Genomic DNA, 17,641 nt, shown 5'->3' on the forward strand with positions numbered 1-17,641 from the left:
ATGTCTTGTTTGCATGGCACTGCCAAATATGAGCCATCTTTGCTACTCTTGTAAAATCCGGGACATGTATTATATGTCCCATTAGATAAAGATATCACATGTTTTCAGATGTGGTCTGTTGTGTGATCAGATCAGGTGACTTTTGCTCAATAAAATGGTCCATTAAAAAAATGATAATACATTGTCATTTTATTGCAATTAAGCCTTCACTTTTTAATATAAGGTAAAATAAACAAGAGATGATGGGTAAACTGTTAAAAAAGTGTTGCATTCTTGATTTCACACAAATATTTTGAGTGATAAAATCGAAATTGATAATGTGTGGCCAACCTATCCTGTGCTTAATTACAGCGTTGGCTGTCTGTGTCATAAGTGACACTGCATCTTTTAACAAGTGATAGTATGAGTGCATGTAAAGTATGTCTGTAGTTTGAAGTATGTGCATGCAGGCCTGTAGAGATGGGTGTGCATACGTGCGTGCTTGAAGCATGATGCGGTAATATTGTGATAATGAGGTAGGAGACACTGTTCTCATACCATGGACCTGTGGGCCCTTCCTATCTTGGCAATCAGTCCTCACTGGACCTCACCAACCATCTTCTTAGGCAAAGCATTTTAATCCTTCCACAGGCTTGGGTTTCAGAAGAGTCACCACACAGATACGTATATGACATAGTGACACATGTGTAGATTACATATCCTTGTTTTAATTAGTAAAAATACTGTACATAGGGCAATCTCCCACTCGGCACTTGTCATCTCCAGTTACAGGGGAGAGCTGCGATGTCATACAATCTCCCAGCCTCTAACCTTTCAGCAAACAGTTTAATGGTAATAAACTATTAATAAGTCTATGAATCAAGCTGTTGATTCATCAAATTTGTGTGGTAAAATCACATGTCTAAAGTCTAAAGTGGGAGCATGACTCATCTGTCAGACAACAGGCACAGACATGCTGTTTACGCAAATTTGACCTGCAAGAACTGGGGGACTGCACTCTTGCCAAAAACAATGTGACTCCACGAGCACCTCAGAAACCCCACACAGGCAATCACATATGTGATCCTGGCCCCAAATCTTAATTTCCTTGTCTTGTCCTATCAGGGGGGCAACAGGTGGGATAATTAGCTTGAGATGGGGGAGAGTCTGAGGGTGGGTGTGATTAAAAAGGCAGCCCATACAACGATCGGACAGGAGGGTGATCACTGCTTTCTGCCCTGGCAAAAGTAGGGAAACATGATCGAAGGCAGGGAAATGAACGGACGAGAGAAGGATAGGGACAGAGGAGACAGAGCACAGGGGCAGTGGGTGAGGGGCTGAGCAAAGAGCAGGGGAGGGAGGGTTGTTCAAATGGCTAAAGCCATAAAGGGGAGATTTGGAGGGCCAGCGTGAGGGCAGACTGTTGACAGCTGATGGACAGCACTTCTGGTCCTATGCATTAAGGGGGCCACAGGTCTATAGCGACCCCCCATTTTGCTTTTGTTTATTGGCATATAAATCACAGTGTCTCTTTTGATATAGTGTAGCGCTAAGGACCAGTACAGAGTGTCATACACCAAAAGTATTTGCACTCATTAATAACTACTCAAAGCAAAACAAAACAACACAAAGCATGCCAGCTGCACCAGTAGGAATGACTTCTGAATCTTGAATACAGCGTGAAGCAGCCTTGCACATACTGTATGATATGTAAGTTCATATTCATTTTACATCTTGGAGGGACTGCTACATCCTTTTACTCCAGAGATTAAGTTAGGAGATATTGTTTAGATCTGTAGATTGGAGAAAAGTAAAAAATGCCCATCAAAAAAAGACTCAAGTGCAGGAAAAAAGAATTTGATTAGATTCCATGCAACAGCAAATCAAGTGCCATCGGATTATAGCACTGCAGACTGGAACATTAAGAATCTAATAGCATGGAGGCCCTTTCTCCAAAACCTGGCTACATTGATGACAGACTGTAGTTTTGTGATAAACAAAAAAGCCTTTTCCAGGTAATCACCCATAAGTGGAAACTGATGATGACTACAGACGGATGGAGAAAGAGACTGGACTCCAGATTGGAAGGAAACATTTAGGCTCACATGAGATCTACATGAAACAGACCCTTGAACTGACTCTGAGGTGTGAAAGGAATCTGAGATGAAAGGAAGTCTAATGAAAAATGTTCTACTTTTCTTAGCAGGTGTGGCCCCTGGATTCATTTTTCAGCTTTATTATGAATCAAACTACACAGGGTCACTTGGCATAATTATGAGCCAAAACTGCTCTTTGATAAAAGCCTGAGCCTTTATCCTTGTGCCATTAAAAACAACACAAAAACACTTTAATCAATTTTGTGGGCTGAAATAAATCAAACAAAAAAAAAGGAAAATACAAAATAGTCAAGATCAAAAATGTAAAAATATTTTTAAAGGACAAATTTCATCGTTAGTTCCAGTTACGGGTTTGCCAGTTATAGACTGCGCTGTGGCTGATTTAAAACCAGACCCATGTCTGTTCAGTTTGGCTGACAATACACCAGATATCATAATCCATCATAGATCATACAAACAGGACACGGCTGGATAGGGTCACAACTTTCTTTTTGTGTCTGTCCATTTCTTTCATTTATTGTACCTCCGCCTCTGGAATAAAATGGATGAATGACTGTAGGATCAGTGAATAAAGCCTACCATGGGGACTCCTTAATAATGCGCTAGGAGCCACAGAGGCGAGGAGGAAGAAGGGGAAAGAAGCAGAGGAGTGTCCAACACAGGGCGTAATGAGGGAAGTGAGTTGACACGGAGTGAGGTTGGTTGGGACTAGAACTCAACCTACTGGCTGAATACGTTCACATCCTCAACTTTGCTCATCCATTATGCAGTAAAAATCACCCTAACAAGCTCACCCCTTTGAAAAAAATATCAGTCCAACCACACAGCTCGCCTGAACAATACCTTCATTGGACAAAACCACCATCATGTAATACCTTAGGGAATGGGAAGGCGGGTAAGTAGTGTTAACAGATGACACTGATAGAAGGACAGACACACCTCCCCTCCAAGCAACCACACAACACCCACCACCAGACACACACTGGTCCAAAACCAACCAATTTGCTTGTGGGATACCGGGAGGCGGCTTGTCTATGACAAGGAAAACCGCTGGAAATTAAGCATTGTATAAATCCCCAAAAGAAGCATTTGGTTCCAAAAAGCATTGTTGGGCGAGAAAGCCAGGAGCATCAGACATTTGTCTTGTAAAGAGAGAAGCCTCTAGAAAGAAGAGTTGTTGGGGATCAATCAAGGGGAGATTATGCTTTGCACTTAAGTTGTGGGCTAGTGAAAGGCAGCTCAGAAATATTTTTGAAAGTATCAGAAAGCCATTCCTTTAGAAGAATTGATGTTGGCGAGAAATCAAGGGGTGTTTATGTCAGTTTCACTTCATGCTAGTATGTCAAATGATGGCGGTGGAGACTTACACCAGGCCAACCTACACAGACTTCATATTTGTTTAGGCTTTGGATGTAATATTGGGGAGCATGAATGGATGGTGAGGAAGACTCTGAGGCTGTTGGGGAGCAGAATAACAATGGTAAAGGAAAATTAAAAGAGACATTCCGGGTGAAGATGGAGAAGAATGTTGTGTTTATGGTTTCATTCTGTGGAGTGCACTCTTGGCAGCTGGGTTACCTTTGAGACATGAGGGTTCCCTGCAGCGCACATGCCAGCGCACAAGCTGTTGGCCTGCTGCCCACCTAGACCCAGCATGCTCTTGTTAAGCAACCAATGTTGGCAAAGCATGGACCACAGATAGAGAGAGACACCCACCCAGGAAGAAAGAAGAAGAGTTGTCAGAGAGCAGCAGTGAGGGCAGGACCCTGTTGATTCAACGTTCTATAAAAGGCAGACCTTGTTACACACACACACACACTTGATACAACCATGTTCAAACACACCTGGGCACACTTTCACTGAAACTTTCCTGAAACCATGGGCCCTCTCTCCATTTGATTTTCCTGCTCTCTCTCCTCTCTCTCTCTCTCTCTCTCTCTAGCTCCCTTTCGGCCCAATTTGCTACTCCTCTGTTGTCACATATCCATGTTAAGGTGAGCGAGGCAGTTGAAAAGCAGAGGTAATTAGGGAAGCTTTAAGTGTGACTTTATGACCGTGAAAGGCTTTGAGCTTTCCCCCTCTCTCCTCCCTCCTTCCTTTTGTTCTTTCCTCCCTTTTCCTAGCAAGCCTGCAAAACTCTGAGGGATACAATTCCTGCCCTTATGTGTCATGTCTACTCAGGAGACTAGAGAGGCGTAGATAAAACACACACACATACACACCACACACACACAAATACACAATATATTTGCTCCCACTATTCGGCCCATAAACACGTTTCCCCTCCGCCCTGTATGATTAAATGAGACGTGTAGGGATGGATTCCGGATATCCTCCCTAATTTGAGCATGAGCTCATGGTGCAGCGCAATGTCCTCCTGTGTCCACGCATCAGCCTCTAGAGCAATTACACTGTCGGTCAAAACATCTGCAGAAAAAAAGACAGACATTGCAGACATGAAGTAAGAGAAGAAAAGACAAAATGATGTGTGAGAGGATGGGCTTAAAAGATCACAAGCAAAAGGAGTGAGAGAACTTTCAGACAAATGCAGAGAGAGATTGCAATATAGATAGCGAGGTTTGTGTCTGTTGATAGAATGAAAATAGACCACCACAGCCAAGTAATTCATCACTCACTTGGTGACACGCATATAGTCATGCAGACACATGCCCATGCAAACACACATGAATCATCACTATTTAATAAATAAAACAGTTGCCTTTACATAGAAGTGGTGTGTAAGCCACCCAGGATGGTCCTGACACTAAAAGTGAAAACAGATGAGGAATTTTCAAAACAATATAATCTGGGGTGGTTTTAACCAATATGGATTTAGTCTTTCTATCTATGCCTCGAGGGGGACTGACAGACATTGGGGGGAGTAGGAGTGCACAGAGCAACAAACATAGAGAATACAGTCTACTTTATCCAAGTAGGCAATCAGGGAGGCTGCAAAATCCCAAGGGGTAGGGAGACAATTACAGTACGTTGAACTCAGCTACCTGTGAAAGCCTGGGGGGACAAACAGTCACTGGGGGGGACACACACCAACCAGCCATACAGTCAGTGTTTCTTGTCTTTCTTTAATAATTCTCACGTCTCTGAGACTTCTTATTCTGCATTCTAACACTAACAGCTGAAGCCCTCAAGTATCCCTGAGCTTGTGGTTTTGATCACTTTGTCTCGTGCATACAGTCATGCACAGGCTGTCCCCCAGGACACGGAGAGAGAGTGTGGGGGGGGTCTGAGGAGTTCCTGTATGATGAGACAAGGATCAGCTAATTATGTCGCCTCAATAAGGAAAGGCACCGTCCTTGCCATGTCTTTCTCTCTTCTGTCTCTCGCTCTTTCTCAAATGAACTCCTTGTCCTTTCATTCAAGGGCAACTAAAGTTTTAACTGTGATGCACTTTCATTGATGATAGAGAGCTATCTAGGCCAACAGAATACAGCTCTCTTAAAAGCATTTGTCAACTCCTGTGAGGACAACTTGAGCCCTGAGGTGGTCATGGTGACTTGCAAGGGTGGTAAATATTGTACATGCTCACATGTCTTTGGTACACGTGTATGCACAAACATGCACAAACATGCACAAACACGCACACACCACACACGCCACACACACACACACACACACACACACACACACACCACACCACACACACACACACAGATGTCATGGCCTTTAGCTGTGGGCCAGGTCCCCCTCATATCGGTAACACTAGTGATCAAAAGTGTCAGCATTTTCTTGACATCTGCTCCCCAGCAGTGTGAGTATAGATTATACCAAGATACTTACTCTCTTGCTCATCATTCCCACCTGTCAAACACACACACACACACACACACACACACACACACACACACAGACAAATTGGATTGCCAACAAGAGATTGCTGCATATTGGACTAAACAAGTAAGGCTCTAACCCATCAGAGCTACTGATGAACAAGTAGCATGGGCAAACAGACATACAACTATTCTAGTTGCCAATCCATCTGTTCAACTTTCTCTCAGCCAATCGGGAGGCCACAAAGAGATGTCCAAACAGTAAGATAACCCCAGATCTGATTGGCTAGAACAGCTTGACAGGCCTAAGCCCTTGATGGCAGCTCTAAACTGGCCCAGCTTAGACTGGGCTCTGTGGTTGACACCTACCCACCATCAGGCACCCAACACTTATTACCAATCAACTGTGGCATGGATTAGGAGTCTGTCCGTTTGTGTGTTGGGAGTCCAACACACAAACACTGGCACGGTGTATTGGGAAAGTTCAAAAGTAAGATGGATAAGAGGATATACTACAGAGGACATAGTTTTTAAAGGTCCATTATATAATATATTTACTGTAATAAATACAAAAATGACCAAGATAAGTCTTCAGATATTAAGGAAAATTGAAATACTAGTTTTCTGACAACAATGCTAATGCCAGTATTTTCTCCTTTTGAAATGTCAGTTCCGTGATGGAATGTCTGTTTGTGTTTTGGCCTGTGTGTTGTTATCAACTGCCCAGTTTGACAGCCAGGTTGCCAGATATACCTGCAAAAACGTAAACCCAACGCGCAACAGCTGTAACGTTAGTAGAGCCACGAAAGCAGCAAACAAATGAAAGGGATCATCGGAGATAGATTCTACCTGACCTAAGAAAAAAAAGCATGTTTCTTACAGTTGCGTGATTAGAAACGTAACAAATTCTGGGTAAATATTGGAGATGTATTTGAAAGATGGAGTTATCCCAACTGGTCCAAGCTAACGCCGCCATGCTAACCCTGCTAACTGCTAACGTTTCCAGGGGACCAGTCAAGCTGGCCACGGCTGTTTACAACATGTAGCCTGTTCAGCGGCCGTAGCCGACCACTGTGAGTTATCTTAAGCCAAGAGAGAGGGCTGTAAATTTGGAAGAGCGGACCGTAAGTTTGCAGAGTGTTAAGCAATTGTTGCCGCAATTCTAAGCCTTTAAAGTGTGTTCAGTCGGGTGGAGAGGATGGCAAGGTTGAGTTATTTTTAGCGGTTCCCACAAATATTCTAAGCCGAGGAAGTGTGTCTGACCGTCGGGTGAAGAGGACGACAACTTTGTGCGTTTTTAGCGGTTCCTACCGTAATTCTAAGCTGAAAAAGTGTGCCTGTCTACAGAGCTTCGCGTGAGCAAGGGATTTTATGACTGTCAATATAGCCAGCATCTAACGTTAGCTACTCGGTTGTGCTGTGAAGTATGTCTGGTTATGTGAGACAAGCGTCTAGCAACATTGTTGTGGATGCTGTGGTCTCAGCCTGGCAACCTCCGTGAACCTCGAGTCTGGGGAGGAGGGGGCGGGGGAGAGGGAGGCCTTAGTGGTCTCCTAATACTGTATCTGAAGTCTCCTGAAATGCAGCCTTATTGCAGAATTACAGCCACTAGAGCCAGTCCCACAATGAGCTTTCCTTAGGACGTGCCATTTCTGAGTCTGTAGCTATTGAGGAGGGGGGGGGGGGCTCGACCAACTGCCACTTTGCTTGTTTTAAAGTCATGTTGTCTCTCTCTTATCTCTTATGACCTCATAACAAGCAAGATTCCAGACCAGCCCATCTGAGCTTTCACTTTCCCAAAGGCAGAGCAGGATACCCAGGGCTCAGTTTACACCTATCACCCTTTCTAGCCACTGGGGGACCATAGGCAGGCTGGGGGACACATATTAATGTTAAAAAAACCTCGTAATGTGAAAATGTTATGCCATTGGACCTTAAAGTAAAAAGATGTAGCATGTCTGCATGATTTAGGGCGTGGCAGTCACGGGGTAACATCTGGAGAATCAAAAAAAGATGATTGGTTCTGTTTTGTTATTGCAGCATACAATTGAACCTGTTCCTTTGTATCATTACTGATTCAGAAACATTTGCACACAAAAAACTGAGCATTTATAAATGTGGTCTGTGTTTATGGGGTCAAAATCATGACATGACAACTCCCACACATGACAAAGCACAGTAGGGCCTTTAGGGCTGTCAAAACAAAGGCAGGCCAATGAAAATACTCAGACACACACACACACTCGCAGACACACTCCTTACACACACAAACCATCTTCTTTCTATTAGGCTTGTCTTTTTGGCTAAACTTTAACAATCAGCAGGAGTGATTTTGAGTTGAAACAATAAAAGCTACAGTGGATATAAAAAAAAAACACCCACACATAGGACTTGTTGTTATAAGATTTACGGTATGACTTGAATGACAGACAGATGGGAAGCTGTAGAGAAAATAGTAGCCACATCATGAAAGAATTATCAAATAAACAGATTAACAGCAGACAAGCAGAGCCTGTAGACAACTGGATCAGTGGTGAACTGCATGCAGTGCAATTGGATAGATACAGTACAAACAAAAGGGAGTAGAAAGCTACCCACAAACAATTTTCCACCATCCAGCGTGTGAGTACCAAGGGTATCAGCCAAAATCATATTCTCATTACTTCATGCGGTATATGAACCACTTGCTACTTCACATTCCACTTGAGGCACTCAGACAGCACAGAGACTGTCCTTAGAAGGCCTTGTAAATTAACGGGTAGTGACATCATCATTTTCGGCACCACCGTACTCTCTAGTTTCGATTGTTATTCCATTGTTATTTTCCATCTTGGCTTTTTCTGGGCATGTGGAACACCTGATCTTCATTCTCCAGACAGGCTCGCTCAGACATGAGGTAAGAAGGGAAAGATCTTAATGATGATGAAAAGGACAAATACCAGGAAAACTATTCAAACATGCTTCCTTCTATTCATGCAACCTGCTTGTAAGCAGGCTGAAGGCCTTATCTCCAGCACTCGGTGAACACATACATAGTAATATGCTTGAAGGGATTTTGAATTATATATCCTGGCCAGATGACACAAGTTAAACAGGACAGTAATCAATTCCAGTTCAACATTTGACAATAATATATGCTCTATAATTATTTTCTAACCTGTTTATTCTCTATTGCACCATTTGTTCAAATATAATATGAGTTGGACACCAACATCCACATCCATCATAAAACATGCCTTAGCCAACACGGCGTTTAAGCAGTCCATTGTCTTAAGAAACTAACTGCATGGTACCGAAATACCTAACATTAAAAACATCCAAAACATGTCTCCCAGCCAGTGGGATTGTGTTTTGAGGTTTTGGGGAGGAAAATCTTGGTCTATTTCGGAAACTTTTAAATTTAAATGACACTGCAATCAGTAGAGGAAAAGGAAGGACAGGCTTGGGCAACTAAAGCACTAGCGCTTGATTCAGTTGGGCGTATTTCAAAACCCTTTGGCAGGCAAAAAATTACAGAAAAAGGCTTTGTATACAGCATGGCCTAGTTCATCTGGGACTCAGACATCTGAACTGACCAGGCTACCAAAGAGGCATCACAACCAAATAATAGACCCCAAAATACACCAAACAAACAAACAAAAATAATTACTATGCACAGATAGTTTCACTCTCCATAACTACTGTAATTCGTTCAAGGGTTCCAGTAATTGTTTTGCTGTCCTGAGAGCAGGATCAGATAATGACAAAGCAGATCATCTTTCACCAAACACTGAAGTTTGAGAAAAAGGCCTCTATACCCTCTTTTTCCCATTTACCCTCAGTGATCCCTCTCCCTATTTCTGCTGCTGCCAAACCCACAGAGAGAGAAAAAGGGGGGAGGCAGAGGCAGAGGGTGGGAGCCATGCCCATTTTCTGAGTTGCACACTTGCCCGCACGCCAGCTACTGTGACCCTGGGGAACTGAGTAAAGACCTTTTCCACCAAATACTGGACAAATAAATATTCTTTGGAAGCAAGAAAACAAACACAAAGTTGTTTTGTTTTTATTGCTAAATTGGATTCAAATTAGGGTCATAAGTTCAGTTTCGGGTCAGCATGAAGCTAGGTCAAGTTTTCAAATTAATGTTTGAGTATCAGTCCCATTTATTGGTCGGTACGGTATGTACCAGAGAGCTAACTGATAACTCACCAAGCACTCAATTGCTACATATTTTTTCCATCCATCAACAACAACCCAGTTTCTCAGGCCAATCCCATCCAACCAGCCAACAAGCTTGGCCCCTTTGTCCCAACACTTACCCTGGAAGGCGTCCGAGTGGCCGGAGATGAGGTGTTCGAGCTCATAGCTGTAGGACTGAATGTTGTGGAGTGTTTCTCTTTTTACAGCCAACTGGTAGCTCTCCTCCATCTTCCGGGTGCAGCAGGACGGACCCGGGTGCTTACAAACCAACAGATCCACATCTAGAAAAGTCAAGCAGAAATGGACATACATGTCATAATTTCCTTTATCAACATGTTTTTTTGTTTACAACTCAGTAGAAACACATTAAGCTTATACCAGGAAATGCAGAAAAATTGCCAGTTTCATTGAAAAAAGATAATCTTTTATCCCACAAGACAGATATAGGATTCTACACTCTGCTGTGCAAAAATGTATTAGTATATCTATAGTGTCCTGAGTATGCAAATAGATAGACACACCATAACTTCATTGGGAGACAGAGGAGGCACCATGGGTGGGTGAGAAAGTAGACCAAGAATTCATTGATGTTTCTTGCTAAAAATACTGTATCTTACTTTATTTAAGTATCTCTGGCTCATACAATTGCATAATGTCGTCAAGACATACTGTATATTTGTACATGCATGTATACTTATGTCCCATGAAAACACATGCATTCACTTGCATTTTGCAATGTGAACATGCTAAACGTACTGTCTCTCCCACATACAGTAATCTATGTGAAATCACTTCTAGAACTAGACAGTCATTAACCATAATGGTGCAATTCAGAACAAACACACAAAAGCGATGACCTAACTGCAAATACTATGATCCAATGAACAGCTCAATCAGACACGATTACATCAGCGGAACCAGATTCCACCCTGTCCTGCCAGCATCACCTGCTTCTCACCATCGCTACACAAATAAACACTCTAATGACATCACTGAGACTGCTCACAATTAGCTTGGGTTATTAAAATGGTCCTTTCCCACACATTTCCTTGCACAGGGACATTTCTATAATGTAAAAGTCTGATATGATAACTCATTTTACAGGGGGAAGGGCTGGACGGGGGTGGCTGGAGGCAGGTGTTGTAACCAGAGCCTAAAGCATGGCCTTAGGACAGACCGCAAGACCAGTGCCTCACTGTCCAAATCCTTCCATGAAACACAATAGGGTTGCATTCTCAATCCCTCTTTCCCTTTCTGCTCCCTCTCTCCCATTTGCCTGACATATCCTAGTGAAGCCTGGGTGTCTCTTAATTACCCAGTGAGGCTCCATTTGTTCCCATCCCAGAGCCAGACAAGTCCTGCCCCTTACAGCTCATTACCTCCAACTCTGTAGCAGTCCACTCTTTTCACATTGACACTGTCTCACTGTTGACACTGTTCTTAAAAAGTCCTGTCCTGTGTTTTTGTGTGAGGAGAGACACCACTCTTTTTCTTGCTTATCAGGACCATCAATGTATGAAGTTTGCATGCAAATCTTGTTTTGGGCATGCAGCTGCTAATTCTCAATGTACTACCTACCAGGTTTAAGAGTACTCTTTCCAAAATGTGATTGATTGGTACAATATAAATGAGAAACCCAATATCTTTCAACATACAAACCATGAATATTTACAGGTCTAAACACACATTAAAATGAATGCTTAAATGATTCTACTAATGACATTTCCTAATGAGGGACTTAACAGGTCAATGTAGGAGTAATTCAAAAAGATTATGGGTATGTCAGTTCTAATTATGTTTGGTCTAAGTTACGGAGACATAAAGTGAATACTGCTGGCGCTCTACCTCATCCTGGGGTTAAATGGCATTGCATCTGATTTAGTGACAACAACCTTATAAAATGGATCTATTTACTATGACCTCACCAACAAGAAAAGCAATCCAATAACACATTTCCACCACTTCTTACTGGGTATGTGTTACTGTGCAGCCTTGATAATGTGTCAGTTGTCTGGGTAGAATTACATGTAACAACAAACCACAGATGCCTTCTTAAGAAGCCTTTCTGCCCAACAATTCATATCATTTAGATTTCCAAAAACTACTTAAAAATAAATAAGGAACGCATCATAATTTAAATAAGCTTATTCATGAAACACATTACCTATAACCATCAATAAAGAATTTTGAATCTTGAATCTCGACTACTTGTTCTCTCAGGATAGTGATTAAGTCTTAATATGAACCTCTATGTTTTCATATATAAGAGCCCTTAATAAGCTAAATACTTTGAATTTGGCTTCTGGTAAGCTGTAGGCCAAAGTGTGCTACCCACTTCACGTCAAATACCCGTTGCCTGTTGAAAGCATGATCTACTGTTTTAATTCTGTTTTAAGGTTGCCATTTCACCATATTTGGTGTGTGTCCTCTCTCCCCTTCTGTCCCTGACCCTGTTCTCCTCGCTGGCTGGCTCTTTCTCTCCTTTGTGTTTGTGCGTTATCTCTGATATGAAACTAATATCCAGGGACTCACAGTGGAATCCAGCCTAGCCTCACCGTCCCTTGTGAGTAGATGCATGGGGTAAGTGATACTCAGAGAGACTTTGGCTGTTAAAGCCACCAGAGCAGTCAGGACAGGCTGACTGTGTCACAAAAATACCATGCCACTTTCTGGAATCATTACAAGCCATGTCACTATTTGTATGTCCAACAGCAAACATACTGCTGAGCCCGCTCTTTTATATCTTGAAAATATTTTACATACAGTATATTCGCAAAGAGAATTTTAGTGGCTTCTAACTCAGGGGTAAGCTAAAATATATATTGAGGACTCTGTGCAACAGTCTTCCAAGGACTCAAAAGTCATTGAAGACTATAATCTATAAATCTTATATAATCTAAGACATATCTAGGGGTGGCAGTAGCTCAGTCCGTGGGGAGTTGGATTAGGAACCGGAGGGTCGCTGGTTCAAGTACGGAGTGTGGACTGGTGATTGGAGAGATGCCAGTTCACCTCCTTGGCACTGCCAAGGTGCTCTTGAGCAAGGCGTCAAACCACCCTCAACCGCTCGGGGCACCTGTTCAGCAGTCGCAGCCCACTCATTAGTGCCTGTAAAAAGGACCTGAGCATGTGTGTGTATTTCAGGCCTGCGCGTAATAACAACAGAGAGTAAACGGTAATTTCCCCATAGAGGATCAACAAAAAGTATGAGTTATGTGACTGCCTTGTTTTTGTATTTTTTTTTTTTTAATAATCAATTTACATTTTCAGTACATTGAAAATTTGACCATACAAACCTGTAATTGAAGAAGAAAAAAACGGCAGAAAAATGATACATACTGTAAGCGGTTAAGCATTGACTTCTCCTTAAACTTTTCTGGGTTTTACCATTAAAAAAGGCATTTGTTGCAATAAGGGTTTTAAAGGGAGTTTGATGTCAACGTAGAAAACCTAACATATCCAAATCCAAAGTATTTAGTAGGCACATTTTGACAGTTTTGAACATCTGGACAATGTTTTCCCCATTATTCTTTGTAAAACTACTTAAACTAAAATTGCAATAACTCTAATTTTGTGCACCGTCCCTCCAATCTCAGCCATGGAAGCCTGTAGCTACTTCACACAGGTGTCTTGGTGGCCTCACTCACTCACTTAATGCCCAACTCACACAGAAAACGTCTGTGGCGTAGTTTTAAATGTATTTATTTTCTAAGCTGACCTCCCTGTACCTTGATGTTATAGGATGCATCACAAATCCAGTACTTTTAGTTTTAAGTACTTTTTCCTTCTAGTACAACAACCTTGTTGTGGAGTTTGTCTCCATGCTGTAGTTTTTGTCATTGAATAAACTATAAAATAAGTTGTTGGACCTTCCAGATAGTGGTGTATTTAATGCCACACACTACAGCGTGATTACTCACCGGTGATCTCTTTTAAACCATTGAATCCTTCTAAGGGCAGCCGGCTATGCCAGTGATGATTAAGGTACGTCATTACTGTAAATACTTAAGCAATAACTATTTAGTGAGATTACACACTGGAAGACAGCTAACTGAGCTCTGAAGAGGTTACAAAACCTGTGCCCACACTGTAGATGCACTTGTGAAATAACTGTATTTTTATATTGAAAACTGGTGAGAACAGATACATTGCACTGACAGATGTATAACATAGGTGTAATGGCAATCTGTCCACAAATAATGCCACTGGGTCAAATCTGAAGCCCTTTCCAACTCTTGATGGTGCAAATAATGAGGTCCGCCGTCGTCGTACCGCACACACACATACTACACACAACAAACGTATATAGCCAAATTGGCCATTACAATAGGTATGCAGAATAAGACACTTTTGTAGCAGCATTTGCTACTGCGATTTTATTTTACAAACTTCAGAAATATCCTCTGATTTCAAATAAAAACTCTAGGCTTAATATAGACTCCAATGGCTCTACAGGTCTTTTGTAATTCGTGCCCAATGTGCACACTGGTCATTCTGCCCTGCTAAACCTTAACATACTCTGCTCTCCAGACTGGATGTCAAGTCTGAATCCTAATTCCGTTAATCGTCCTCAGGTGACAAATACCTCTGGAGTAATTTGCCATATTAAAGCTATGGCTCAGGGGTCTTGACTTGTTAGTCACAATCCCTTCAGCAACACCTCAGTGCTCTTCATCGCACAAGTCAGAACTCCTAAGTGGAGAAACTCTACCATACACTTGCCCTACTGATTTATATGCCAATCTCAACACATGTATGCAGACACTATAATAGAAAGGCTACAAGTAATACAGTAATATTACTGAGAAGATAATAACCACCCTTTTCAAACACACTCAAAGTGATTTATATGCAGCTCACTCAATATGGTATGGAAATGTTGTTATGATTTGGAATGCAGTGATGACTGGGAGGGTTGTGGTTTCCTGATGCTGCTGTTTTGATATTATTTTGGAGAACAAGAATAACTTTGTTAAAAAGTAGGCAATTAATGAAGTTATGAAGCTGCCTTAGGAAGCCAGTTCCCTTTGAAGTACCCAGATCTACTGAACAGACAGGATATTTACTCAATACAGATTTGCTGTTTTGGATGGAGCATGTTGAATGAAAAAACACATCTCAAAAGGGTCTCTGCAGCATACCTGCATTTTTCAAAAACCTTGAAACTCAACTGGAATGTTTAGATTTCCCAGAGCCCGAGCTGGAACTGCCTACAGTGATTGGTACACAGCCCAAAGCCACGCCACAGGGCAGAGGTTGGTCAGACAGAGCTCAAAGAGAGAAGCGGAAGGCTGGTGGGCAGATATATGCAGAACTGTTGAAGCAGCATCAGACTGGCAGAGAAATTATGTGAACATTTAAAATAATTTGTTGAACACAAGCTCTACTCTCATGTACTATTCAAATAGAGCGCCGGAAGGACAATCTTTTCTAAATGGTTGTATAATTGGAGTGGTAGATGATATAGGCCTACTTAATGAAATTGCATCAGTCTCTACCACAGTAGCAAGCCAGGAGGGTAAAGTAGCTCACAATCAACTGGAACACAAGATAGACTTTGGCTGAAATCCAATAAGAGATGATGTATAGAGACGGACTCAGACAGAGTAATCAGCTTCATACTGGGACAACACTGGTTAGGCTGGAGTGTTTGGGGGGGGGCTGGTGAAAGATTATCTGAGGTGCTTGTCAGTTCATTAACCTGTACTACCATTTTACTTAAAGACATTGTCAGAGATGGGATTTTTTTTATTTTTTTTTTACCACCAATGTTTTCTATTGGCTTTAGTTTTACAAAATACAATGTCCTTTTGTTTATTTTATATAACGTTTACGTAGGTAGGTAAGAGATGGCCAGCAAAAGAAAACACAGATGCCTTAAGGATTTTAAGTGTGTATGGAGTACAGTAGGTGTGCACCATGTGTAGGCTCTGTCAGTGAGAAAGGCCAAGATAAAAAAGGGAATCAAAAATAACTACAGCCAATCAAAGAGCAAGTTGAGCTTTGAGAGCTTGCCAAGGCTTTTGACGCTGTAACTGGTTAAGGATGTGGTGAGATGTGATTATGCATTGTGTTCCCATTCCCTTTCTATAGACGCATGCCCCTTCTTGCCTTGTATTTAATCTACAAGACACTGTCTTTTTTACTCTAAAATAGCTGTTAATGACTGAGTAAATCAGAGAATGACAGCATGATAAACCGGTGAATAAAGTGTTCTGCGTGTGGGGTATGTGCACAATCAGATAAGCCCAGCTCAATCACATAGTTTTAACTGAGCTGGAAAATAGGTTGATCATATCTGAGCTGTAGAATGTCTGGGTGTCTGTGAACAGCACTGCTATCTGTCTGCTTTCCAAATGATCTATCTCCAAAGGGCTATATCAGCACCCCGTGGTAATCTCAATATGGAGCGTTTGGCTGTGTACCACAGCAACAAAGTGGTCATAACTCTTCAAAATAATCACAGGATAAGCAACTTCATGTCACGGATTATCTAAGTTCCCTTGATGCTGAATTTGGCAAGAAGATAAAATCGCTCTTTATAAAAAGGTGGCCCCGGGAACATATTGCCTGGAAAGCAAACAGTTTGGTCTAAAATAATTCAATTAAAGGACATACAGTAATTAATGGTCACTCAATAACACAGCTTCGGCACACACATGCAATTACGTTTTTTTTTGTTTAACTATAAATTACGAGTGCCCCGAAAGGTTAGAATAAATAACAGGAATAGTAGGAATCAATTCAGGCAGGGATTTTACTTATAGTGTGAACTATGTCTACAATCAGCTATTGCTACATTCCAGTATTTACCCACTTGCTTAAGTAAAGAACCCGAGTACTTATTCCACCACTGCTTGCCAACATGATATTACATTGGTCTTGATTATCATCAGGAACTATCACTACACACTGCACTTCATGTTTACGGTGGATACAAGAATAAAAAAACAACATATTGCTTAAAGGATCTGTGCCGTAAAAAAGTCCAATTCATTTTTATAAAGGATCTTATCCAATTGGCCGCCTCTAAAGTTCCTCGCTGTTACACTCCTGGCGCTTAGTGAGAAATCAGTTCACCACACATGAATGAATTGCAGCACTGTATCCTAAAAGAAACATCGGACTGTGAAAAGTGCTGAAGTTTTGCCACTTCAAATTTAAGTTGCTTTTATTGGCATTTAATTCTGAGAACTGCAGCAGAGAAGCATAATTGAGTACACACACACATATACACCAAATCTCCCACTCCAACACCCCCGTCCATTGGTCAGCGCTTTGAAGTCAAGATTTCGCCTGACCCAAAACAACCTCTCTAGGACAAACAAAAAGCAAAATAACATGTACTGGTAAAGCTACAGCAATGTTTGATTAGCTGTAAAGGGAAGGGACAGCCGAGACGTGGTGGAGTGTAAATTCACAAAAATGCAGTTTACCACACCTTTTAAACAAACACACATCTTTATATCAATTAATAGTCCAGTCCAAAGAGCCGCAGTTTGCATCTGGATTATATCAGCCCCATTTTCCAAAAAAAGTTAAAACTATAGATAGTGTGGGTGTCTCATAAATGAAATG

General features: G+C 41.7%; 1 protein-coding gene across 3 annotated transcripts in view; it reads right to left on the reverse strand.

Moving 5' to 3' along the window:
* Positions 1–17,641, reverse strand: part of gpc5c (glypican 5c) — a 139,414-nt gene that overhangs the window by 107,831 nt on the left and 13,942 nt on the right. For all 3 annotated transcript variants that reach the window (XM_032531535.1, XM_032531534.1, XM_032531533.1), the window contains exon 2: positions 10,183–10,344. In XM_032531535.1, the coding sequence (XP_032387426.1) occupies positions 10,183–10,291 (109 nt within the window). In that variant the 5' untranslated portion in view covers positions 10,292–10,344. The remainder of the gene's footprint in view (positions 1–10,182; positions 10,345–17,641) is intronic.

This window comes from Etheostoma spectabile, chromosome 12, assembly GCF_008692095.1.
Source record: "Etheostoma spectabile isolate EspeVRDwgs_2016 chromosome 12, UIUC_Espe_1.0, whole genome shotgun sequence".
Classification (NCBI taxonomy): domain Eukaryota; kingdom Metazoa; phylum Chordata; class Actinopteri; order Perciformes; family Percidae; genus Etheostoma; species Etheostoma spectabile.